This window comes from Rhinoderma darwinii, chromosome 2 (assembly GCF_050947455.1).
Source record: "Rhinoderma darwinii isolate aRhiDar2 chromosome 2, aRhiDar2.hap1, whole genome shotgun sequence".
Lineage (NCBI taxonomy): Eukaryota > Metazoa > Chordata > Amphibia > Anura > Rhinodermatidae > Rhinoderma > Rhinoderma darwinii.
The window spans coordinates 37,059,897-37,087,621 of record NC_134688.1 but is presented as its reverse complement, the minus strand read 5'-3'; the positions used below and the strand labels follow the sequence as shown (position 1 = coordinate 37,087,621).

General features: G+C 44.2%; 1 protein-coding gene and 1 long non-coding RNA gene across 2 annotated transcripts in view; one reads left to right on the top strand and one right to left on the bottom strand.

The window, feature by feature from the left end:
• The window catches only part of LOC142742102 (stromelysin-1-like), a 33,680-nt gene extending 8,340 nt beyond the window's left edge, over positions 1-25,340 (top strand). The window contains exons 3-9 of the mRNA XM_075851535.1: positions 15-140; positions 8,492-8,662; positions 12,401-12,722; positions 15,465-15,595; positions 17,344-17,503; positions 24,206-24,309; positions 25,173-25,340. Coding sequence (XP_075707650.1) covers positions 15-140; positions 8,492-8,662; positions 12,401-12,722; positions 15,465-15,595; positions 17,344-17,503; positions 24,206-24,309; positions 25,173-25,276 — 1,118 coding nt within the window. The 3' untranslated portion in view covers positions 25,277-25,340. The remainder of the gene's footprint in view (positions 1-14; positions 141-8,491; positions 8,663-12,400; positions 12,723-15,464; positions 15,596-17,343; positions 17,504-24,205; positions 24,310-25,172) is intronic.
• LOC142742103 (uncharacterized) overlaps positions 1-26,299 on the bottom strand; it is a 60,092-nt gene extending 33,793 nt beyond the window's left edge. Inside the window, exons 1-3 of the long non-coding RNA XR_012881304.1 lie at positions 26,170-26,299; positions 25,839-25,953; positions 25,178-25,272 (exon numbers count right to left, since the gene is read on the bottom strand). This is a non-coding gene — a long non-coding RNA (uncharacterized LOC142742103). The remainder of the gene's footprint in view (positions 1-25,177; positions 25,273-25,838; positions 25,954-26,169) is intronic.
• Between the last annotated feature and the right edge of the window lie 1,426 nt (positions 26,300-27,725).

Here is a 27,725-nt window from a genome sequence, read left to right as displayed (position 1 = left end):
CATTACTTGTGCAGACCATGGGGATTTCTTTCCATTTGATGGGCCACTTGGAATTTTGGCACATGCTTTCGCACCAGGTAATGGAATTGGAGGAGATGCTCACTTTGATGAAGAAGAGAAATGGACGTTGGGTCGGCAAGGTAAGATTAGCACTTCAAGAATCTTCTTAAAAATAGTTTAAGGTCTCGTTCACATCTGCGCCGGGCTTCCGTTCATGGGTTCCGTTAGACCTTTCAGTAAGGGCAACCCATCAACGGAAAGCCAAACGAAAACCATAGCTTCCATTTGCATTACCATTGACTTCAATAATAATGCTTCCGTTGCAAATGGTTTCCAACTGTCTCTGTTCCGTAAGGTTTCCGTTTTCTTAGCGGAAACAATAGCGTAGTCGATTGCGCTATTGTTTCTGCTAAAGAGATGGAAACATTTACGGAACGTAGACAAACGGAAACCATTTGCAACGGAAGCATTACCATTGAAATCAATGGTAATGGAAGCTATGGTTTCCATTTGGCTCTCCGTTCATCGGTTCGCCTGGTGGAAAGGTCTAACGGAACCCATGAACAGAACCCCAACGCAGGTGTGAACAAGGCATAAATAAGTTATTCACATCTGTCCAAGTTGTCCTGGTGTTGATGCCAGCCCTACAAAGAGAAGTACATGCCTTTCCATACCAAAACCTGCCCATAGATATATCCTGAAAGAGTGTCCTTTTGGGACAAGTTTGGCCGATATACTTATTTTTCAACTGTACTGAAAAGCATAGCCCAATATGCTTTATAATACAATGCTAAAAACATACACCATGAAAGTCAATGGTCTATACAGTTAAATACATTTGGTGGCACACTTTAAATGTGCACACCAAATATATGTCCCAATGTAATGTGAACAAAGCCCAGGTAGTTTATTATATTCACAATGTTGCTTTACTTTTCTTTAAGATGATTATGAAGATAAAAACATAGAAAACGTCTTTGAGACGACTACCCAAAATTTGTAAAGTGGTCCTCTAGAGCAGTGTTTCTTAACCTCCTAACAGTTTCGGACTGCAGGAAAAGGACCTTACAGTTTAGACCAAACACAGCTCGGGCAGTGATCGCAAAGGAAGCTGCTACTCTAAAGGCTCTACCTCTGACTAGAACAGAGCATATACTATTCTTGCAGCTCACACTTCAGCCTGAAGAGAAATGCTGACCGTGGCACCTGACTGTTTTTGCAGAAAAAAAAAAAAATAAACTTTTTTCTCCCTTACACAATGTTTTATAATGGGGGGGGGGGGGGGATACACGTAATTGGTATAGTTGAATTCATAACAACCTATAATATAAAATGAATATGCTATTTATCCCACTTGATAAACGCCATACAAAAAAAAACAATGGCAGAGGTTAAAACTAGTTACGCCACTAAGGGGGTAAAACGCACTTAATTAACTATATTTAACTGAAACATAACTTCAAAATTTGCAATAGAAAAAGCGACATTTTCGAGTGAGTTTTTCCAATTTTAATGTGACTGTTAGAGGGTTAAAGTGTACCACTAGTGAAAAACAAACACCACAGTGCTCTTACGTCTTTATGCACAGCACTTTTGTGAAGCATTTGACATTAAGGGTATGTTCACACGCACTAATTACGGACATAATTCGGGCGTTTTTGCCCCGAATTACGTCCGAAAATAGCGCCTCAATAGCGCTGACAAACATCTGGCCATTGAAAGCAATGGGCAGACGTTTGTCTGTTCACACGAGGCGTAATTTACGCGCCGCTGTCAAATGACGGGGCGTAAATAGACGCCCGCGTCAAAGAAGTGACCTGTCACTTCTTTGGGCGCAATTGGAGCCGTTATTCATTGACTCCAATGAATAGCAGCGCCAATTACGTCCGTAATGGATGCGGCGTTCAAGCGCCTGCACATGCCGTTACGGCTGAAATTACGGGGATGTTTTCAGGCTGAAACATCCCCGTAATTTCAGCCGTTACGGACGCCCTCGTGTGAACATACCCTAAATCTCAGTCGTTTGTGCTCCTTCTTCCTACTTAAAGAGGCTCTGTCACCAGATTTTGCAACCCCTATCTGCTATTGCAGCAGATAGGCGCTGCAATGTAGATTACAGTAACGTTTTTATTTTTAAAAAACGAGCATTTTTGGCCAAGTTATGACCATTTTCGTATTTATGCAAATGAGGCTTGCAAGAGTACAACTGGGCGTGTTGAAAAGTAAAAGTACAACTGGGCGTGTATTATGTGCGTACATCGGGGCGTGTTTACTACTTTTACTAGCTGGGCGTTCTGATGAGAAGTATCATCCACTTCTCTTCAGAACGCCCAGCTTCTGGCAGTGCAGATCTGTGACGTCACTCACAGGTCCTGCATCGTGTCGGCACCAGAGGCTACAGTTGATTCTGCAGCATCAGCATTTGCAGGTAAGTAGCTACATCGACTTACCTGCAAACGCCGATGCTGCTGCAGAATCATCTGTAGCCTCTGGTGCCGATGTGTCCTCGCTCGTCTGACACGATGCAGGACCTGTGAGTGACGACACAGTGTGATCTCTTGAGAACACGGCTGTGTCTGCACTGCCAGAAGCTGGGCGTTGTGAAGAGAAGTGGATGATACTTCTCATCAGAGCGCCCAGCTAGTAAAAGTAGTAAACACGCCCCGATGTACGCACATAATACACGCCCAGTTGTACTTTTACTTTTCAACACGCCCAGTTGTACTTTTGCAAGCCTCATTTGCATAAATCCGAAAATGGTCATAACTTGGCCAAAAATGCTCGTTTTTTAAAAATAAAAACGTTACTGTAATCTACATTGCAGCGCCGATCTGCTGCAATAGCAGATAGGGGTTGCAAAATCTGGTGACAGAGCCTCTTTAACTGGTTGCCGACACAGGAAGAGAATGCTCGTCATGAGCGGCGAGTACTTCGCGCATTAGGACGAGCATTCTCGTCCTGTGTGACAGCCGTCTCTGCGCGCGATTGAGAGCGAGGCAACAGCTGCAATACACAGCCACGGCCCCGCTCTGACAGCGGAGAGAAGAGAAACATCTCTCCGCCGTTAACTCTTTGATGAAAGCTGATCGCGCTGTTCAAGGAGAGGGGACTGCACATTGATCGCGTCACAGAAGATAACTGTGACGCGATCAAAGCCCACAACTCATATGGCCAGACAGTCCAGTGTCCATTGAAGGACCCCAGGGCTGTCTGAACATATTTCCTGTTGTAAGGGCATACTGAGGTATGCCCTAACAACTGCCTGTGTACAATCAGTACACAGGCTAATGTACCGGCATATAGATCTATGCCAGTACATTGCAGTTACAAAATAAAAATAAAAATGATAAATCCCTTTATGAGATTAAAAAAAAAAGTTAAATGAATGTACATTTTTTTGATGATAAATAAGTAATTAAAAAGTAAAAAAAATACAGAAGAAACACACATTTTTTATAATAAATAAACTTTTTAAAATATAAGTCCCAAAACATGAAATAATATAGACATATTTGGTATCGCCACGACCGTAACAACCTGTGCAACACATGTATAATATTATTTATGATGATCGGTGTATGGTGTAGAAAAATAAATATTAAAACTGCTGCGGAACTTCTTTTTTTCTGCAATTCCGCCAAAATAAAAATGTATAGAAATTAAACGATAATGTATTTGTACCAAAAAATGGTACCGACAAAGTACAACTCGTCCCGCAAAAAACAAAGCCTCATACTACTACGTCGTACAAAAAATAAAGAGTTATGAGCGTCGGGATGCAAAGAGGGAAATCTAAAAAAATTGCTCTGTCCACAAGGCCAAAATTGTCCGTGTTCTTAAGGGGTTAACCCCTTAATGACTAGCCTATTTTAAACCTTAATGACCAAGCCATTTTTTACGTTTTTCCATCGTCGTATTCCAAGAGCTATAACCTTATTATTTTTGCGTCGACATCGCTGTATAAGGTCTTGTTTTTTGCGGGACAAGTTGTATTTTTTAATAGCACCATTTTGGGGAACATATTATTTATTGATTAACTTTTATAAACTTTTTTTTGGGGGGAAATAGAAAAAAACCTGAAATTTCGCCACTCTTTTTCGCGTCTTAAATCTACGCCGTTTACCGTGTGGTATAAATAACACAATAACTTTATTCAGCGGGTTGTTACGATTGCAACGATACCAAATTTGTATAGTTTTTGTACGTTTTACTACTTACACAGTAAAAACGCTTTTTTTTCAAAATTATTTCTTATTGTGTCTCCATATTTGAAGAGCCGTAACGTTTTTATTTTTTCGCCGATGCGGGATGACTTGTAGTTTTTATTGGTACCATTTTGGAGTAGATGCGACTTTTTGATCACTTTTTATCACATTTTTTTTAAGTCAGGATTCACAGAAAACAGCAATTTTTCCATAGTTTTTTATTACATTTTTTACGGCGTCCAACGTGCGGGTTAAATAATGTAATAGATTTATAGTCGGGGTCGTTACGGACGCGGCGATACCAAATATGTGTAACTTTTTTACTTTATTTTGTTTTTTTATAGTAAAGCATTTTGTAAGGGGAAAAGCTGGGTTTTTCATTTTTTTTCACATTTTTTTTAAAATTAACTTTATTAAACTTTTTTTTTACTTTTTTACTAGTCCCACTAGGGGACTTTAATATGCGATTCTCCGATCGCTATTATAATACACTGCAATACTTTTGTATTGCAGTGTATTACTGCCTGTCCGTTTAAAACGGACAGGCATCTGCTAGGTCATGCCTCCGACATGATCTAGCAGGCATTCGCTCCAGGCAGACCTGGGGGCATTTATTAGTCCCCCGGCTGCCATTAGAGACCCAGACACTCGGCGATCGTATCGCCGGGTGTCGGTGGGAGAGAGAGGGAGCTCCCTCTCTCCAAAACCACTCAGATGCAGTGCACGCTATTGTGCACCGCATCGGAGGGGTAAAACGGGTGAGATCGATACTAATATCGATCTCACCCGGCAGAGCAGGGACGCCCCCAGCCCTCAGCTGCCTCTGGCTTATGCATCAGAATAAAGCCCGTTAGTGGCCGCCGTGAAAAGGCGTATTGGCGGTCACTAACGGGTTAAAGGAGTTTTGCAGAGATATAAAATTGATGGCCTATCCTCATATCTGATTTGTGGGGGTCCGACTCTCAGCATCCCCTGCCAAAGAGCTGTTTTTGAAGGGGCCGCAACGCTTGTGAGCAGGGCAAGCGTCAGCAACTAGTGAACCCAATATCAGTTGTCTTGTGCGCGCCGTAACTAAATGAACAGCGTAATACATGCTAACCGGCACTTTGTTAATATAAACTGAATAACCAGACAAATTATACCCCTGAGGACGCTCCCCTATATGGTGCAGAAACGCGTTGGGAAGTGTGTCTGTTATATTTGTGGCAATCAGATTTATTTGAATATTTGCCAGCACACGTGGCAAGATAATGCTATAAAGTCTATCTGACATACTAGGCACTTCTGAATAGGTGCATGCTGTATGTCTACATTACGCAAGCCTCTGTGTGCAATCTGGATCTGTTTGCCAACGCCTGTATCTGGATCTTTTGGCACTCTATGCCCTACTAATTTTAATGATAAATTTTGTTAATTAAAACTTATTTTAAACGTTTACACAGGCAGAATAATTGCAACTAGTGAACCCGGGCAAGTGCCGGGGCCCACTATACTTGGGGGGGGGGCACTTGGCCGCCAGGTGCTGACATTGCCGTCGTCACGGCATCACTGGACAGTGATGTAAGAAGGAGAGAAGGAGTCCCAGGCAAAGCGCTAGCGGCTCTGCTCCGGGACTCCGTCTCTGGGGAAGCCCCTGAGATCACTGTCCATCTATGGACAGTGTTGTCAGGAGCAGAGCAGTGTCCCAGGCAGTGGCGTAGCTCTAGGGGTCGCAATGGTCGCAACTACGACCGGGCCCCTAACCCTGGGGAGCCTGCAGGGCCCCCGTTGCCACACAGCGCTGACCACGCTGGTCCCGCTTCCAACTGAATCTGCATCCACAGGACGCACATTCAATTGGGTTCAATGCTGGAGCCTTGCTTCAGCATTCACTGTTCCGCGAGCGGCTCGGCGCTGGCAGGCACAATGTAGTGACGTCATCGCGCCTGTCTGCGCCGAGTCACTTGGAGGATCTCCTCCACCCGTGTGGGAACGGGGATAGGTAATTAATTATGTTATTATTTTTCCATTAGGTATGTAGGCATTATACTGGGTATGGGAGGGGGGCTCATATGGTAGCTGCTGAGGGGCATTATACTGTATGGGGGGCATTATACAGTATGGGACAGCTAAGGGAGGCATTATACTGTATGGGAGACATTATACTGTGTAGGGCAGCAATGGGGGAATTATACTGCATGGGGACATTATACTGTACGGGGCAGCTATGCAGGGCATTATATTATGTGGGGGGAATTATATTGTATGTGGCAGCTATGTGTGGCAATTTACTGTGTGGGCAGCTGTAGGGGCATTATACTGTGGGGGCAGCTATGGGGGGCATTATACTGTGGGGGGAGCTATGGGGGCAAAATACTGTGGGGGCAACTATGGGGGCATTATACTGTGGTGGTCAGCTATGGGGAGCATTATACTGTGTGGGTCAGCTATGGGGGCATTATACTGTGTGGGGACAGCTATGGGGGGGCATTATACTGTGTGGTTGCATTATAATGTGGGGGCTTTCATGGGGTCTGTCAGTACCTGGGAAGAGGGGGCTGTGTGGCACTAGCTGGCATGAGGGACTGTGTGGCACTACCTGGGAGGGGGGGCTGTGTGGTACTAGCTGGGAGGAGGGAATGTGTGGCACTACCTGGGAGGGGGACTGTGTGGCATTATCTACAGAGGGCACTACATTTATGGGGGTACAAACTGGGGACCTAACTTCTATATAGGGGCATAAACTGGGCCTAACGTCGAGATTTTACTGCTGCCGTGAGTTCCCCCGCAAGGGGGCCTGCTTAGTCTGTGTCGCCCAAGGGCCCACATAAACCTGGAGCCGGCCCTGCTTGTGACAGTGCTGTTTCTCCTACATCGCTCACGCTGCTCAATACTGTTAAACGCAGACACACTTGTAATTAGAAAAGGCTGTAAAACTGTAATGGAAGAAGGCTGTAATACTGTAATTGGAGAAGGCCATAACCACTGCTTCAGGTGTGTTGGGGCTTGACAGTATTGAGCAGCATGAGCAATGAAGGGGAAGCAGCGCTCACTTCAAAACAGCTGATCGGCAGGGTGCCGAGAATCAGACCCCCACCGATCAGATATTTATGGCCTATTCTGAGGATTTCATATGTCTGAAAAAAAACCTTGAACTAACAGGAAGTTGTTATTATTGTCTGCCATACTACAAATACAGTGGAGCTACAGTCCGGTCACAGTCACTGGGTGTGACTGCTAGCTCATATTACAATTGCCACTCCCCACCCCCCTTTCCTGTTAGTATATGTCTTCAAACTGCTTGTAAAACAGGTTAGAATTTCCTATTTCGGTAATAAGTTTAAGTTATTTTATCTATCTTTTTCTCTCTTTCTGCTACTGCAGACATCAGCAGAAAGAAACGTAAAGAGGAAGGACTGCAGTATGTCAAGTCTCCTACTCTGCCCCATACTAAAATAAATGGGGAGCAAATGAATGAAGCTACCAAACAGAATAAAACACTATTTAATTCTAGATTAGAAATTTAAATTTTCACACTGAGGTGCCTCTCCTAAGAGTTTGATTTTTTACTGGAATCTTTAGATGTATGCTTTAATGTGTCTAAGCCAAATACCCTATATAAAAAAAATCTCAATTCAATCATCATACACTGTGATACACCCATTAAAAACACAATGCAAGTATCCCCTGGGGCACATGTACCCCAGGGTGAGAACATTTGTTCTAGAAAGAACAGGGTGAATATACATAGGAAATAAGGGGAATGAAAATGCATCACAGAACAATCTAGCATGGAGTGGTCGTTTCAAAGAGGTAGTCTTTTGGAAAGATTTTACTATAGATAGACAGATAGATATACGATAGAATGGCAATGAAAGATGAACATCCACTTTTCTTTAAGGTTTTTACAACATTAAGGCCTCATGCACACGACCGTAACCGTGTGCACGGCCGTGATTTTCGGGTCGGGCGGCTGCGGACTGTCAGCCGCGGGCCGCCCGCAAATCGTACGACATGCACATGGCCGCCGTCATTGTTTTCAATGAGCCCGGACCGCAGAAGATGTCCGTAATAGGACATGCCCGTTCTTTCTGCGGTGCGGGTTCCCGGCCCATGCACGGACCGTAAAAACTACGGTCGTGTGCATGGCCCCATAGAAAAGAATGGGGCCGCAATTCTCCCGTGGATTTTCGGGGGAATTGCGGCCGCAAAAACACGTTCGTGTGCATGGGGCCAGCATACTGTAGATTGTCATACAATGTCTTTGATTCAGAAAAGCTAAATTTTACAAATTTTTTTCTTTTCAGGTACCAATATTTTCTTAGTTGCTCTTCATGAATTGGGCCATGCTCTGGGACTGGAGCACTCGAGATATGAGAAAGCAATAATGTATCCAACTCTATTAGAGAATTCATTTGTGGACCCGACCAAGTTTAAATTATTTAAAGATGACATTGAAGGCATCCAAGCTCTTTATGGTAAAACAATGTTTTGCATATTTAGTCATCTTTAGTATAATGATAAATTAACGGCTGCAATGTAATTGTCAGGAAAATGCCTGTTCCCTTAAGGTTTCAGAAAAAAAAAGAGAGATCAACAGCACATCACAGTCCCAGAGAGCATTCACAGGGAGCTTTTAAACGGGAAGGAATTTTTTCAGTCGGTGCAGGCAATGCAGAGTCGCAGCCAAACAACTCCAAAATAGGCACAAAAAGATAGGAAAAACCGCAGCACACTCGTTATCCAAGTACAAAAAGAGGTGTCTTTATTTCACCAAAACAGCGACGTTTCGACCCCAAGGAAGAAAGACCCTTGGCGTCGAAACGTCGCTGTTTTGGTGAAATAAAGAAACCTCTCTTTGTACTTGGATAACAAGTGTGCTGCGGTTTTTCCTATCTTTTTGTTCCCTTAAGGTTGCCATGACTATGGTTCTGGCTTCTGGGCGTGTCTGTTTTACCTTGAGCCTATCTCTTTTGTCTGTCTTTCTGCCTACAAGTGTAGAATTAGTATTTATACCCAGCCTCCTCCACCTGTAAGTGCCTGTAAATTTACCTGTCCTCTGGTGTCTGATCAAGCTTCCTACATCCCCTGCACTCCTGACTTCTGGACCTCTTGGAAACTGACCTCGGCTTCTCTCTTGTTAACCCCTTGTTTGCTGATTTTGGATTATCTTCCCCCAGCCGGTTTCGACCTTTGCTATTCCTGATACCCGCTTGCCTTTTGATTTGGACTTTATGTTTAACCCCTGGCTGTCTGGTTTCCTGATCAGGTTAGTCTGCATTGCACCACCTATCCAACGCTGAACTCTGCTAAGACAACCTGGGTCCTAAGCAGCAAAGTCCATCCCACCTTGCGGTCGGCTCTGGCGAACACCTTAGGGTCACTGTAGACACTGTCGATCAGAGTTGTGATGGATTTGAGGTTGCGGTTTTATGTGCACGCACTCTCCCGGCACTCTCCAGTAGCCTTTGGGGAATCGCTCAAATCGCAATACCATAACAGTAATATTTTTGTGTGTATACTGTATGTGTATATATATATAGGACACAAATATTATTGAATGCTATAACAGAGCAGGGAGGTATCTCCTTGCTCTGCCATAGGCTACCTTCCAACTGTCCCGGATTCAGCGGGACAGTCCCGGATTCCGAGTGGTGTCCCATTGTCCTGGGCTGCTGGGGGTATGACCCACTGTGAACTGTATCTGCGTCCTCAGGATGCAGATACAGTTGAACCCAATTCTAAAGCAAGGAACCACCAGCTCCCTGCTTCAGAAATAGTTCGTAGCGAAGGAGCAGAGGGAGCTCCTCCACTCGCCGAGGACTCCCCGGGCACAGTGCTACTTTAGGAGCTGTGCTTGGAGAAGCCCTGATGTGTTAGTGGCTACTCCTTGAGCTGAATCCCCATTGCCAATGATCTGGCCAGGGATTCCGCTCCTAGAGGTAACCCCTGAGGTCACTGTCCATATATGGATAATATTGATGTCAGGGCCTCCTCCTGGAGCAGAATCCCTGGCCGGGGTCGGCAACAGGGATTCCACTCGAGAAGTAGCCACTGACGTCGCAGCCCATATATGGACAGTGACATCAGGGCTTCCCTCTAGAAGCAGAATCCCCAGCCTATGCTTTGAGTCCCAATGGGGCTATCTACAGGGGGGGTTGGGGCTAGCCATATCCTCAAGGCACTATCTACACAGACACTGTGGCACTATATAGGGGCACTATCTACATGGGCACTGCGTCACTATGTTCAAGGGCACTGGCACTAGGGGCAGCTAAGAGGGAATTATACTGTATAAGGGCAGCTAGGGGGCATTATACCCTATTCGGGCAGATATGGGGGCATTAAGCTGTATGGGGCAGCTTTGGGGGCATTAAGCTGTATGGGACAGCTATTGGCAAATTATACTGTATGGGGCAGCTATGGCGGCATTAAACTGTAAGGGGCAGCAATGGGGGCATTATGCTGCATGGGGCAGCTATGGGGTATTAGGCTGTATGGGGGAATTTGTTTGGGCATTATACTGCATGGGGCATCTGTTGGCATTATACTGTATGGGGGCATCTGTGTGGGCATTATACTGTTTGGGGCATCTGTGTGGGTATTATACTGTATGGGGGCAACTATGCTGGCATTATACTGTATGGGGGCATCTATGGGTCAGTATACTGTTTGGTGGCAGCTATGGGGGCATTATACTGTGTTGGGGCAGCTATTTAGTATTATACTGTGTGGGAGGCACTATGGGAGCATGATACTGTGTGGGCTGAACCGGGTGTGTATGGGCGGGGATTGCGTAAGATTAGAGGCATGGCTTAAAATAAAAAAAATTGACGTGATGCGCTGCATCGGTTGTCCCTCTTTGTGATACTTGAAAGTATAGCACTGTCTACAGGGAGGGCTGTATAGCACAGTATGGGGAGACTGTATAGCCCTGTCTACAAGTGGCGCTGTGTAGCACTGTCTACAGGGTGTGCTGTGTAGCACTGTCTACAGGGGGGCTGTATAGCACTGTCTACAGGGGGGCTGTATAGTACTGTCTACAGGGGTGGATGTATAGCACTGTATGGGGAGACTATATAGCACTGTCTACAGGGGGCACTGTATAGTACTGCCTACAGGGGGGCTGTATAGTAGTCCACAGGGGGGGCTGTATAGCACTGTCTACAGGGGGGGCACTATAGCACTGTCTACAGGGGGGCTGTATAGCACTGTCTACAGGAGGGCTGTATAACACAATCTACAGTAGGGGGCTGTATGGAACTATCTACAAAGGCGAGCTGTGTGTGGCACCTAGGGGAGAGGGCCCAGTCAAAAGTTTGCTATGGGGCTCAGTGTTTCCTAGTTACACCCCTGGTGTGGCAGTATCTACAAGAGGGCTGTTTGGTACAATCTACATGGGGGCTGTTTGGAAGTATCTACAAGGGGGATGTGGCACTATCTACCAGGGGGCTGTGTGGCAGTATCTACAAGGGGGGTGTGGCCCTATCTACAGGGGGCTGTCTGGCACTATCTACAAGAGGAGGCTGTTCATTATGTCACCATATATTCTCATTAGACTCAGTTATACAATCTCTTTTAGTCAGGCACAATGACCTCTTTAATGTATCTTCTTTTAATTTATTGTTATGTTAACGCCCTAACATAACTATATTGCTTGTAAAATATACAAATGCTTTTATGCTCGAGTTACATAAAAAGAATGTGGGAAAAAAAATTACACCTCATTGATTAGTAGAGAAAGCAAATATGGCGAGGGGGAAGGAGATGTGGGGATAGAGGTTGGGGGGGAGGCGCCAAACTGAATCGTTGCCCGGAGTGCAGGAGAACCTATTGGCCAAATACATATCATTCTATATTAGTGTGCACTAATACCGATTTTAAGTGAATGCTATAGAAATCAATGGCAATCATATGGCAAATTAGTATATGTGAACTGCAATACAGCAGTAACCTGTAGATGGCCATGTTCAAAAGTTTAAAGTAATAGTAAAATGTTCAATGGTGAATGGCTGTGTATATTTCTTTCTAGTCAGTATTCATTGCAAAGATGAGAAGGAGGTAAGTTTGTGCCTTCAGGGTACTGAGTCCTCAGTTGTCGATGTCCCTATTGGGAGTGCCATATGCTTTATCAGTGGTGTCTTAGCCACTTTCGCATTCTTACATTGCTTTAAAAAAGAACCGAAAAATCTATAATATATTTATTTTATATGCAGGACGCCGAATTCCCAATGTGCCAAAACCAAATCCAACAGTGAAACTGCCTCCTGGGCCAACAAAGAAACCTCAACCTAAACCACCAAAGCAACCTCAACCAAAGCCACCAAAGATACCTGAATCTAAGCCACCAAAGAAACCTCAACCTAAGCCTACAAAGAAACCTGAATCTAAGCCAACAAGGAAGCCACAGGCAAAGCCAAAACCAACCAAGGAGTCAAAACCAGTAGATGTCCCAAAATACCCAACAAAATGTGACCGAGAATTAAAGTTTGATGCAATTACTAGCATGAGAGGAGATTTACTATTCTTTAAGGAGGGGTACTTATAAACTGATCATTTACTTTATAATTTAATGCAGATTTATAGCAAGACAGCAATTCCTTGCAGGGGTTCTTCCACCTGGATAACCCCTTCTCTAAATAAAGACCCGCTGGTAATTAGCTGATCACAATGAGTCTTGCAGCTTAAAGGTATGTTCACACGGGCTATTTTCAGCCGTTTTTTGGGCCGTAAACGCTCGAAAAACGGCTAAAAATGCGGGGGCTGAATGCCTCTAAATATCAGCCCATTAATTTCAGAGGGAAGAACGTCATTCCGTTCCCACAGGGGGTTTTAATGTAAAAAAAAGCCTCGTAAAAAGAAGTGCGTCACTTCCTGAGCCGTTTTTGGAACCGTAAAACGGCTGTAAAAAACGCAGCAAAAAACGCAAGCTGCTTAAAAAACGGCTGAAAATCAGAGGCTGTTTTCCCTTGAAAACAGCTCCGTATTTTCAGCCGTTTTTTGTTAAGCGTGTGAACATAGCCTAATTCTCTAGCGATCAGCTGTTATTGCTGGGAGAAGCTAAAGATGGCCATACATTTATCCTGCAGTAGCCTGTGAATGCGTGGGCATGCAATACATGGTTGTGTTGAATCTGCCAGAGAGGGAGCAGCTTATAGAGTAGCAGAGGTGTAACTTGAAGTTCCTGGTCCTCAATGCAAAATCTGTAACAGGCCAACAACACGACCATGTGCCATATATAATACTGGTGTCATCTTATGTGTCAAACAGGTCCTTGGGCCCATTAGGCACTAGACCCAGGTGTGACTGCTACCTCTGCACCCACTATAGCTATGCCACTGTAGAGTAGGGTCCTGATTGGGGAACTCCTGTTCTATGACATCTAAATGCTGTAATATGACTTATGAAAAGGGGTTCTTAAGATGGGACAACTCCTTTAAAAGTGTTTTACATTATTTAAAAAATATAGCAGTTTTCTTCCAGAAACAGCACCACCCTTGTCCACAGGTCGTGCGTGGTAATGCAGGTCATCCCCATTATCTTCAATGGAGCTGAGCTGCAATTTCAGACATATCCAATGGACAGGTGTGGTGCAGTTTCTGGAAGAGAGAAGCCATGTTTTTCTAATCCTTAGCAACCCCTTGAATTTAGCATACATCTCCATACCTGGAGTAGCTTCACCTCATAGGCTTACACAATTTAATAATAATATTAATAATAATCTTTATTTATATGGCGCCAAGGTATTCTGCAGCGTTTTATACTTGGTAATGTAACAAACAAATAATGAAAACAAATGAACCAACAATGAGACAAAAGGAGTGTGGTCCCTGCCCGTAAGAGCCTACATTCAAAATATATTCGAAGATAAGGAGTGACAAAATAGGTACATGGTGCTAATTTTATTCAGGGGACCAGCCACTTGTAGATAGGGGGGAATAAAAAAAATACATGAACGAGTCAATCAGTCAGTATTTAAGCCAACACGGATATAAAATTCAGAAAGATACGACAAGGGTAGCAAGTTAAGGACGGAAGAGTTAAAAGGAGATATCTGTTACCGGTTCAGGACTATGGTTGTAGACAAAGTAGTTATATGACATAGACTTCCTTGAAGAAGACACAATTAGACAGGGAATATTAGGGGCAAGTCTAATGGTCTGGGACAGCAATTTCCACAGAAAGAGGATGAAAGTCGTACATCATTGGCTGAACGTAGAGCACAAGAGGGTTGGTTGACAGGGACAAGAGCGAGATGTATGACGGTTCAGCATTGTGGAGAGCTTTGTAGTGTTTCTAGCAGTGTCAGTGATGAGGAAGGGACGGAAATATTTTTGTGTCAATTAATGTTTTTTTAAAGTTTTATAACAAACATAGTAAATAGTAACAACAGCAGAAAGAGACGGTCAGAGCCATATACTGTATACAAAAAGTAAGAGTATGGTAAGGCAGCACTTCCCATAATGTGTCAGATTCAATTCTAGAGGAAACCTATAATCCCATCCATAGACTATTACCCCCGTCTAGCGGAAAGGGTCTGCACATCAGTAGTCAACACCAAAAATTTATAGCCTATACCTTGATGAAAGGTCGAGAACTGCAACTAAAGACAAAGACAAGACACATAGAGACACACGACAAAGGAGGGAGAAGGAGGAAGAGAAGGAGAAGAAAAGAAGACAGGAAAATAAAAAAGGGGGGAAGAAGGTTAAAGGGGTTTTCCAGTTAAAATTGATGGCCTATCCTCAGGATAGGCCATCAATAGCTGATCGGTCAGGCTCCGACTCCTGGCACCCCTACCAATAAGCAGTTTTGAAGGGGGTGCAGCACTCTTACGAGCGCTGCTTCCCCTTCATTTCTACCAGCTCACTGTGAATCATGGACGAGCATGTAGCGGCGATTAACAGGTATTGCAGCCGTCTTCTCCCATTGAAGTGAATGAGAGAAAAGGCTGCAATGTGTATCGCCGCTACATCCGTGTCGACGATTCACAGTGAGCAAGTAGAAATGAAGGGGAAGCAGCGCTCGTATGAGTTCTGCACCCCCTTTAAAACAGCTGATCGGCGGGGATCCCGGAAGTTGGACACCAACTGATCAGCTATTAATGGCCTATCCTGAGGATAGGCCATCAATTTTTACTGGCTGGATATCCCATTTAAGGGAAAAGAACTGTCTATATCTGTAATTCCGATTTCATAGTGAAGTTTAGCGTAAGTAAGGGGACGTAGATATTTTGAAGGTTAATTAAAACCTTTTTTTGTTACATTTTGTCTTACTAAGGATAATCTGGAGGAAAAGTCTAACAAAAAGCAATATTGATACCATCTCACTTAATGCTACTTGGCCAAACCTACAAAGCGTTGATGCAGCCTATGAAGTTCCGCAGAGAGACATTGTCTACCTTTTCAAAGGTTAGCTTTAAGTAATGTTCATCAGTTATTAGTATTATCCCAAAAAGAAATCACACAGTGATAGCCAAGGCATACAGTATTTATTAAGAGTACCCCATTGAGTCATTTAGTGCACAGTTCCCATTAAATTTCTTTTGACAACCAAATGAACACTGTGTCTGAGTCGCTGATAATCCTGCACAGCCGTACATACATATATGAATACACGTAGACATATTACTGGGTGTATCATGGCCTAAAGTTGTGGGCTGAACAATGGTCCATTCAACAACTATCATGCAAAACATTAGGGTTGGGGGGCTAAGGGTTAATTCTGAAACCCCTACCCTGGGCACCAAGACGGCTTGTCTTAGGCCTCATTTACACGAGCGTATTATACGCGCGTGCGACGCGCGTGCTTTGCACGCATGTCGTACGCACCTATATTAGTCAATGGGGCAGTTTAGACGATGCGTGAATTGCGCTCAGCGCGTGTGCGCAGAAAAAAACTCACGACATGTTCTATAATCGTGCGTTTTTCGCGCACTCACGCACCCATTGAAGTCAATGGGTGCGTGAAAACCACGCATGCCGCACGGAAGCACTTCCGTGCGAACTGCGTGATTCGCGCAAGAGCTGTCAAACTCCTGAATGTAAACAGAAAAGCACCACGTGCTTTTCTGTTTACAAACATCCAAACGGAGTGTCAAATTCGAGATGAGCGCACCGAACTTCACCGGGTTCGGCCAAACTCGTTTTGACCGAAACCGGTAAAAAATGTTCGGGTACGCAACGTCAGGAGACAGTCACTGTCCACGGTGCTGAAAGCGTTAAACTGGTTCAGCACCATGGACAGTGACTTCCGCTCCGAAAATCCATGAACCTGTAAAAAAAAAAAGACGTTCTGACTTACCGATAACTCCGGTCCGACCTCCCGGGATGACAGTAAAGTCCAAGTGACAGCTGCAGCCAATCACAGGCCAAGCACAGGCTGCAGCCAATCACAGGCTGCAGCGGTCTCATGGACTGCGGCGTCATCCTGGGAGGTGGGGCCGGATGACAAGAGAGGGACGCGTCACCAAGGCAACGGCCGGGAGCCCGGACTGGGGGAAGCAGGAAGTTCTTGGTAAGTATGAAAGTCTTTTTTTATTCACAGGTTGGTGTATATTGTGTTCGGCATTCACTGTCGAGGGTGCTGAAAGAGTTACTGCCGATCAGTTAGCTCTTTCAGCACCTTGGACAGTGACGGGCGTCGACTAGCCTCATCTCTATGATGGCGGCTGCGCGAAAATCACGCAGCCGCGCATCATACACGGATGACACACGGAGCTGCCAAGTGCCTTTTGCGCGCGCAAAACGCAGCGTTTTTTGCGCGCGCAAAACGCACACGCTCGTGTAAATGAGGCCTTACTCAGACTAAAGTAGCATTGACCTGAATGGGGCTTGCATTTCCCTGCACTTCGATTGGCCTGGCATGCTACTGAGCAGGGAATGAGCCGAAGGAACCATGGTGGATTTTTTTCTCGTGATTGGCAGTGGTCCCTGAGATTGGACCCCCACCTAGGGATATGTCATAACATTATAAGACTGGAATACCCCTTTAAGCCTTGGTTATATTCCTCACCAGGCAATGTGCAATATTAAGGAAGATGGCGCACGTTACCCTAGTGTAATAGACTGCCAGTATTAGTAAACCCCTCCCACTACATCTAAAAGCAAATTTGGCCATAACAAATCCATTGGAACATTAAACTGTTTTTCTTACACAGGTCGACACTTTTGGATTACAAGAGGTTTCACCATGGTCCGGGACTATCCACAAGATATCTCCCAGTTTGGTTTTCCTAGTTCTGTCAAGAAAATAGATGCTGCGTTGTTCCTTAAAGAAGATAGGAAAGCAATTTTCTTTGTGCGAGATAAGTACTGGAGGTCAGTAGATGTATGTGAAGTTCATTGTGTCTACTTAATATTAGCAAACTATTGATACTCATGGGTGAAGCTATAGGAAGAGCAGAGGTAGAAGTCTCACTGGGCCTTGGAGCCTGAGGGGGGCCAAAGTCCCTCATTAGAAGACACTGGTTTTATAAAGGACACATGGTAGATTAGAACCATGAGAGAGCTTATAGTGGGGCTGAGGAATTTCAAGTTACACCTCTGATCTCACTGATGCCTCCTTAGAACCTCAATTATAAAGACCTCGACACAAGAAGAAACAAGTCATCCCTTTCTGCCCCTGAATAGAAACACCATATACATAGGAGGAGACTTCAAGACATCAAAGGGCATAGAGACGACCATCTTCCCAACACTTTAACAATGCCCATTTAACCAAATAACATTTGTAGATTGCTATTAAAGGAACACTCTGGGCAAAACTGATAAACTGTGGTAAGTCAAGTGCAGGGCGGTGACATAAGCTTCTGTCTTTGGTGTTCCTTGGATCCTTGTGTCAGGCACCGCCCCCTCAGTCCCTGCACTAGACATAACACAGTGTAGCAGTCTTGCCTGGAGTGTTCCTTTAAACTAATATTACTCAGTTTATGGACTCATTTTCACTGTGACTTTCTTTTTTTGGTTTATACCAATGAGTAAATGTGCTCAGCACCGACACCCAGATCCTGCACCGATCAGCCATTCCGGCTGCCTGAGGGCGCCGGAAGCTACGCAGGGACGGTGCTGGAGACAGGTAAATAAAAACAGAGCTGCAGTAATTCAGCACGGATGCTATACAGTGTACGGAGCCCTCCGCTTCCGGCACCCAGAGGCACCCTGAAAGGCTGATTGGTGCGGGGACCCACACCGATCCTATACTGAAGACCTAACCTGCGGATAGGTCATCAGTATAAAAAAAACACCCCTGAGCTTGGACAGCCGCTTTAAGTTAAAGCTTATAGTAAGTACTGCAGCATATGATTTTTTATTTACAACACTTTAACCCTTTCCCGTCGCTAATATGTGTACTTACGCCGGGAAAGGGTTTTTTAAAAATGGCGCCCGCTCAAAAGCAGAGCGGGTGCCATAGCCGCCGGGTCTCTGCTGTGTTAAGCCTGATTTACACGAGCGTGTGCGTTTTGCGCACGCAAAAAACACGGCGTTTTGCGTGCGCAAAAGGCACTTAACAGCTGCGTGTGTCATCAGTGTATGATGCGCGGCTGCGTGATTTTCGCGCAGCCGCCATCATCATGACACTCCGTTTGAATGTTTGTAAACAGAAAAGCACGTGGTGCTTTTCTGTTTACATTCAGAGTTTGACAGCTGTTGCGCGAACAACGCAGTTCGCACGGAAGTGCTTCCGTGCGACCTGCGTGGTTTTCACGCACCCATTGACTTCAATGGGTGCGTGATGCGCGAACAGCGCACAAAGAAAGGACATGTCGTGAGTTCTACGGAACGCACTCGCGCTGCGCAAAACTCACGCACTGTCTGCACTGCCCCATAGCCTAATATAGGTGTGTACGACACGCGTGAAAAGCACGCGTGTCGCACGCGCGTATATTACGCTCGTGTAAATGATGCCTTACACAGCAGGGACCCAGCTGAAATGCTTGTGATCAGAAAAATTTCTGATCGCAAGCATTGAACCCCTCAGATGCCGGTGTCAGATGTGACCACCGGCATCTGAGGGGTTTTTACTGCCCCTTTCGCTTCGGGGCGGTCACCCGCTCCCGCACGGTGATATTGCAGGAGCCGGTATAATCCTATAGCAGCTGGGAGCTTTGTGAACGCTCCCAGCCTTGCTATAGGAAGATTGCTGTCGAGACCTGCATGTGGCAGATCTCAATAGCAAAGCACTGATTTTGCCATAGACTGCAATATTGTGATATTGCAGTCTATGGCATAAGCGATCTAATGATCGCATGTTCAAGCCCCAAAGAGGGGCTAAATAAAAGTTTAAAAAAAAAATGTTTTAAAAAAAATATAAAAATTCAAATCACCCCCTTTCCCTTGATCAAATATAAAAATAAATAAACAAAAATAAACATAAACACATTAAGTATCCCCGCGTCCAAAAATGCCAGAACTATAAAAATATTTATCCAATACGGTGAACATCGTAGCGGGGAAAAAGGTCAAAATGTCAGAATCGCAGGTTTTTTTCCCACTTCAATCTCCACAAAAAATGTAATAAAAAGTGATCAAAATGCCAGACATTCCCCCAAATGGTAATAATAAAAACGACATCTTTCCACGTAAAAAAAAAAGACGCCCTACACAGCTCTGTACACAGAAATATGCAAAAAAAACTTTTTTAAAGGTACTAAAACATAACAAATACTATATAAATTTGGTATCCCCGTGATCGTACTGACCCACAGAAGAAAGGTAACATGTCATGTTCACCATACATTGAACACCGTAAAAAAGAAACCCATAAGAAAATGGCCGAACTCCTGTTTTATTCCAATTCAACCCCATTCTCAATTTTTTCCAGCATTCCAGTACATTGCACATAATATTTACTCCTTCCCACTCCTGGACGTACTATTAGGTCATGATAAGCGCATCGTTCGCGCTCCATGACCTAATAGTATGTCCTGCATGAAACAAAGCACCGTTCGTGCCGGGCGCGTGCATGAGCTGTGATAGCTGTTGTTTCCGACAGCAGACTATCACAGCTCAATGTGCCGGGACCAATAGAGATGGTCCCACCTCAGCGATCGCCGCTATTGGTTAGACAGTGACTGACCAGTAGCGGCGATCGTTGTCTTCACTTCCTCTCCCTGACATCAGTTCCTGCCGCACCCGCCCTGAACGTCTGTTGGAGTTAGAGAGGCGTTCAGAGCGGTTGTGAGCAGAGAGAGAAAAAGTGAAAAAAGGTTTTTTTTAAATCACTTTTTTCAGCTTTCCACCTACCCCATCCACTTTCCACTCCTGTTCCCTTCCTCCTTGTGTTCCCCTATGGGTATGTGCACACACACTAATTACGTCCGTAATTGACGGACGTATTTCGGCCGCAAGTCCCGGACCGAACACAGTGCAAGGAGCCGGGCTCCTAGCATCATACTTATGTACGATGCTAGGAGTCACTGCCTCGCTGCAGGACAACTGTCCCGTACTGTAAACATGATTACACTACGGGACAGTTGTCCTGCAGCGAGGCAGGGACTCCTAGCATCGTACATAAGTATGATGCTAGGAGCCCGGCTCCTTGCACTGTGTTCGGTCCGGGACTTGCGGCCGAAATACGTCCGTCAATTACGGACGTAATTAGTGTGTGTGCACATACCCTATGTGTCTCCTATCACTGACCACTTATTAGTCTTCAGGACCAAATTTCTTGGTCCCTGGGGATTTTTTTTTATTTTCGTACACAGGCTAATGCACTGGGATATAAATATATGCCAGTACATTAAAGTTTAAAAACATAAAGTAATGTTAAATTAAAAAATACAAACACACATTTTTTTCAATAAAACATTAAAATAAGTCTCAATACATAAAATATACACATATTCGGTATTGGCGCGGCCGTAATAACCTGCACAACAAATGTTTTGCGTCATTTATGATATGTATGCTATAAAAAAAATCAAATAAAAACCTATTTCTTTCACTTATTCATGTAAGGCACGAGGTGTGATGAATTTAACCTCCATGAGCCTCACATTAATAGTAATTAACCCCATCATGTACCTTAAACATTAACCCAATGTTGTCCATTATAACTGGGAAACATGATGGGTTAATTACTATTAATGTGAGGCACATTCAAAATTCATCACACCTCGCGCCTCACATCAGAAAATGGAAGAAGTTGGTTTTTTTTTTATTACTGTTGGCAAAGTATCTTTCTGGTATTGAAAATCGTAATTCTACACAAAGTATTGGTATCGAAGTCCAAATTCTGGTATGGTGACTACGATCATTTCTACTGTTTTGGCACCTCAACACCTCTTCAAACCTGGCTTGGTATCTAAAATATATTCTAATAAAAAAAGGCCCCAAAATCCACTAGGTGCTTCTTTGCTTCTGGGGCTTGTGTTTTAGTCCACAAGCGCAGTAGAGCCACATCGGGGACATTTCTAAAAACTGTAGAATCTGGACAATATATATTTGTTAGTGTTTCTCTGGTAAAACCTTCTGTGTTACAGAAATATGGAGTAAAATTGAATTTCTGCAACAAAAATGAAATTTTCAAATTTCACCTCCACTTTCCTTTAATTCCTGTGAAACGCCTAAAGAGTTAAGAAACTTTCTAAATGCTGTTTTGAATACTTTGAGGGTCCAGTTTATAATGGGGTGTTTATGGGGGTTTCTAATACATAGGCCCCTCAAAGCTGCTTCAGAACTGAACAGGTACCTTACAAAAAAGGCTTTTGAAATTTTCTTGAAAATGTGAGAAATTGCTGTTTATGTTCTAAGCCTTGTAACATCCAAGAAAAATAAAAGAATGTTCAAAAAACGATACCAATCTAAAGTAGACATATGTGAAATATTAATTAGTAACTATTTTGTGTGGTATAACCATCTCCCTTACAAGCATATACATTTAAATTCAGGAAAATGCAAATTTTTAAACAGTTTTGTCAGACGAGCGAGGACACATCGGCACCAGAGGCTACAGTTGATTCTGCAGCAGCATCAGCGTTTGCAGGTAAGTAGCTACATCGACTTACCTGCAAACGCTGATGCTGCTGCAGAATCAACTGTAGCCTCTGGTGCCGATGTGTCCTCGCTCGTCTGACACGATGCAGGACCTGTGAGTGACGTCAGTCCAAGTGGGTGTGTTTAAAAGTAAAAGTCCAAGTGGGCGTGTATTATGTGCGTACATCGGGGCGTTTTTAATACTTTTACTAGCTGGGCGCTCTGACGAGAAGTATCATCCACTTCTCTTCAGAACGCCCAGCTTCTGGCAGTGCAGACACAGCCGTGTTCTCGAGAGATCACGCTGTGACGTCACTCACAGGTCCTGCATCGTGTCAGACGAGCGAGGACACATCGGCACCAGAGGCTTCAGTTGATTCTGCAGCAGCATCGGCGTTAGCAGGTAAGTCGATGTAGCTACTTACCTGCAAACGCATGCTGCTGCAGAATCAACTGTAGCCTCTGGTGCCGATGTGTCCGACACGATGCAGGACCTGTGAGTGACGTCACAGCGTGATCTGGCAGAAGCTGGGCGTTCTGAAGAGAAGTGGATGATACTTCTCATCAGAACGCGCAGCTAGTAAAAGTATTAAAAACGCCCCGATGTACGCACATAATACACGCCCACTTGGACTTTTACTTTTAAACACACCCACTTGGACTTTTGCAAGCCTCATTTGCATAACTACAAAAATGGTCATAACTTGGCCAAAAATGCTCGTTTTTTAAAAATAAAAACGTTACTGTAATCTACATTGCAGCGCCTATCTGCTGCAATAGCAGATAGGGGTTGCAAAATCTGGTGACAGAGCCTCTTTAAGGCCAAAACTAGGCTGAGTCATTAAGAAGTTAAATAGTACAATCAGAAAGTACAATTTGTCCCCTAAAAACTAAACCCGCATAAAAAAATAAAAGCGTTATGACTTTTTGAAGGCGGGGAGGAAAAAATAAAACCATAAAAAAGAAAATTAGTCTGGTCCTGAAAGGATTAAATAAAAAATACCAGGAAGGGTAGAGATCCTCCAGGAAAAGTTTAGTGCCAAAAGTACTATGACATTGTATTTTAACCATTGATGTCTTCTAATTTTGCTGCTTCACATAAATCTGGCACTGTATTACAGGGAATGCCTACCTTATATGCATACCTCCCAACCATCCCGGATTCAGCAGTACATTCTCAGATTCTGGGCGTTTTCCCACTGTCCCGGGCGGCGGGAGGTATGTCCTCACGACGCAGATACAGTTGAACCCAATTCTGAAGCAGGGAACCATCAGCTCCCTGCTTCAGAATTAGTTCAAAGTGTAAGGAGCAGAGGGATCAACGGGCCAGACTCAGCAAGTAGCCACTGACGTCAATGTCCATATATGGACAGTGACATCAGGGCTTCCCTATAGGAGCAGAATCCCTGGCCTATGCTCTGGCTGGGGAGTCTGCTCCTAGAGGGAGTCCCAATGGCGCTATCTACAGGGGGGTGGCCATATCTTCAAGGGGGTGTGGCACTATCTACATGGACACAGTGGCACTATATAGGGGCACTATATACAGGGGACACTGTGGCGCTATTTACATGGGCACTATCTATATGGGCAATGTGGCACTATCTACAAGGGCACTGGCACTAGGGGCAGCTAAGGGGGATTATACTGTGTGGTGGCAGCTATTTGGTATGATACTGTTTGGGAGGCACTATGGGAGCATGATACTGTGTGGGCTGAATCGGGTGTGTCTGGGCAGGGATTGGGTGGGATTAGAGGCGTGCCTTAAATGGAAAAAAAATTCCTGCTCGCGCCGCATCGGTTATCCCTCTTTGTAAAACTTGAGAGTTGAGAGGTATGTATATGTCAACTGGGGAGAATACAATTTATTTTTTACTCATGGATTCCATATAAATCCAACATAAAGAAAAATCTCTATAGTCGTCTTTCATCTGCTGCAAATCTTGGAGCTTGTTCGAGCTGTAATACGGTCACATGCATGAGCCCTAAGGGTTCTCTTCCACTGCTACTTATCATGGATTTTTTATGATATCATTATTTATATTTCAGCTATGATCATGTAAGTCTCAAAATGGACTCCAAGGTTCCAAGGAAGATAAAACGTGGCTTTCCTGGAATCGGGAAAATAGTGGATGCAGCTTTTCAGGATAATGGTGTGTTTATGTGCAATTTCATTTTCTGTTTAATTGACAGCAAGAATTTTTTAGGTGTAATTTATGATGAATAATGTAACCCAGGTTATAAAATGGTTAAAGGTTTTCCAGGTTTAAACATTAATGTCTTAGAATTAGGATAGAGCATCAATGTATGATATAGAGACCCCCAGGACTCCCACCGATAAGCAGAACGAAGGGGCCGCTACCCTCTATGCAGCTGTGTCTGGTGCTGCAACTCAGCCACAGCTCAGAGATATGAGTGCCCCTTACACGCTGATGTCTTAAAGGAAATGGAATAAAGGATCATTTTAACTAATTGGTTAATGTTGCAAGTTTCTCTACTTCATTTATATTTCTAATATTTCACCATTATATTACCTGGATTATATACAGTATATAGGCAGAGATTGGCGATGAACCTTGCTGTATACACAGTGTCAGACATAGCCACATGCACAGGGATGTGATGTCATAGCAGTTGGCCTGGAAAAAACACCACTGGGACTTTCTGTGTGAGAGATGCCTGGCAAAGTGCAGGAGAGACACATTAAAAATGTCTCCCCTGTCTTCAAATGTCTATATATCGATGTTTAGATCGCGTTTTGCCGCGCTCTATAGAGAGAAATAAACAACCTCAGGCACAATAAATAATGTTAAACAAGCTTAATTTACCCCTTTATTGGACATGGCATTATGTATGCATTAAAATAAGGTATTATCTGCTCTGGCTTATAAACTGGTACATTTGACAAGGATTTATTCTTATTAAATTTAGTGGGAACATTATATCAATAGTATATAATGAATAACACGATATACAGTATATTAATAATAATAATACTTGATTCTCTTTATATCAGATCACCTGTATTTCTCCGAAGGAGCCAACCAGATTGAATATAACCCAAGGAGGAAACTTGTTGTCCGCAAAACACCAAATTATCGAAGGCTGAACTGCAACTGAAGATATTAGCGTTCAGATTCATTATAAAATATGGAATGTGCTTCAAATTTAATGCATGATATATGTATAGGCATACAGACATAAACTTAAATGTTAAATAAAAATATATACGGCTTTATTAGAGACTTTTCATACATAAGGGTATGTTCAAATGGTCAAAATTTACACTGGGCAAATCTGCCAAGTATTTTCAACATAATCATTGGCATTGGTTTACGGATCCATATGGCGTTTTAGTTCCATTAGAGTTCAATGCAGTATCCACGTCAATAATGAACATGCTGTGGATTATAAAATCTGTGGCACAGTCATTATTACACATTATTTTTTACAGAGCATATGAAGTGGGCATAAAATACCCCATTTACATGCATTGTTGATGGAATGCTTGCGTATTCAGTCCGGATTGAGGCGCGTTTGTTCTTTAGCTGCTTTGGCCCATAGAGGGGAGTCCTTAATAGGGCACATGGACAGGGGTTGTCTTTGTGAGAGTCCTCTGTCTAACAGATAGCAAAAAATTGCACAACCAAAAATGCTTTTAAATATAACTATGTGTGTTCACCTTTGCACAACTGGGAAGTACGATGGCATTGCGGACATATATTTTTACCTCCTGTCAATGGCACATCTGCTTATCTTTGCCCATCCTCATATTTACGTCACTAAACTAATAAATTCTGTAAAGAAAAGATAAAATAACAGATTAGAAGTTTTAGATATAAAGTAGAAAATAGCTGCAGAGAAGATCTCTCAGAGGAAAAGGATATCCCATCGATCTTCACAGCGGGATTTTCCTATAAGCAGACGTTTGGTAGACTGGACCTCATGACATCATCAAAGGAAAATGTTAGGGCCGCATGCACACGACCAGTAATTGCAGATAAAATACTGACCCATTCATTTTTATCGGCCACGGACATCTTCCCATATATTTACAGGCAGTGGAGTAGCTATAAAGGTCGCAGCGGTCGCAGTTGCGCCCAGGCCCACGGCCCCCCGTTGCCATACCACATGCTTGTTAAATAAATCTTCTGTGCCGTGAAGCCGGCACTTCCTGGTTACGGCCACATGGTACACTTAGTGTACCATGTGACCGTGTTGTCACGTGACACGTCTTCCAGCCAGTGCAGTGGAAGAGCCGGTACGGTCTGTATTGTAATGTAATGTGTTGTGTTGTATTGTGTTGGCTTGTAATGTAATGTATTGTGTTGTGTTGCCTTATAATGTATTGTTTTGTATTGTGCTGTTTGCGGTGGAGAGGGGTGGCCCGTTAAATTATAGCCTCCCCTCCTCTCTCCACCGCAAACTGCACAATACAACACAATACATTACACACTGTGGGTCGCGTCCCCCTGGGGATTCGTGTGAAGACCTCCGGGGGGTCGCGAGTCACTCTCTGAGGTCCCGGTTCCATTCAATGCTGGAGCAAGGAGCTGACGTCTCCTTGATCCAGCATTCACTGTGCCCTGAGCGGCTCGACGCAGGCTGGCGGGATGTAGCGACATCATCTGCGCCAAGTCACTCATAGCACACACCGGAGGAGGCGAAGGATCCTCCACCTGGCATGGGAACGAGGATAGGTAAGTGATTATGCTATTTTTCTATTATGCACATATGGGGGCATTATACTGTATGGGGGGCGATATTGTGGGGGGGGCATTATACTGCATGGGGGGCTGATATGACATGGGGGCTGATAAGATGGGGGCATTATACTGCATGGGGGCTGATATGGCGGAATTATACTGTATGGGGGGCTGATATGGGGGGCATTATACTGTATGGGGGGCCCATATGGGGGGGATTATACTGTATGGGGAACTCATATGGGGGCATTTTACTGTATGGGGAGATGATATGGGGGCATTATACTGTATGGGGGGAATATACTGTATGGGTAGCTCATATGGGGGGCATTATACTGTATGGGGAGCTGATATGGGGGCATTTTACTGTATGGGGAGCTGATATAGAGGGGCATTATACTGTATGGGAGTCGATATGGAGGGGCGTTATACTTTATGGGGAGCTCATATGGGGGCATTATACTGTATGGGAAGCTCATATGGGGGGCATTGTACTGTATGGGTAGCTCATATGGGGGGCATTGTACTGTATGGGGAGCTGAAATGGGGGCATTATACTGTATGGGGAGCTGATATGGGGGCATTATACTGTATGGGGGCTGATATGGGGGACACTATAATGTATGGGGGCAGCTATGTGGGGCATTATACTGTGGAGCTGATATGGGGAGCATTACACGGTATGGGCTGTTATGGGCAGGCATTATACGTTATGGGGCATTATACTGTATGGGGGGCTGATATGGGGGGATTATACTGTATGGGGAGCTCATATGGGGGGCATTTTACTCTATGGGGAGCTGATATGGGGCATTATACTGTATGGGGGGCTGATATTGAGGGGGAATATACTGTATGGGTAG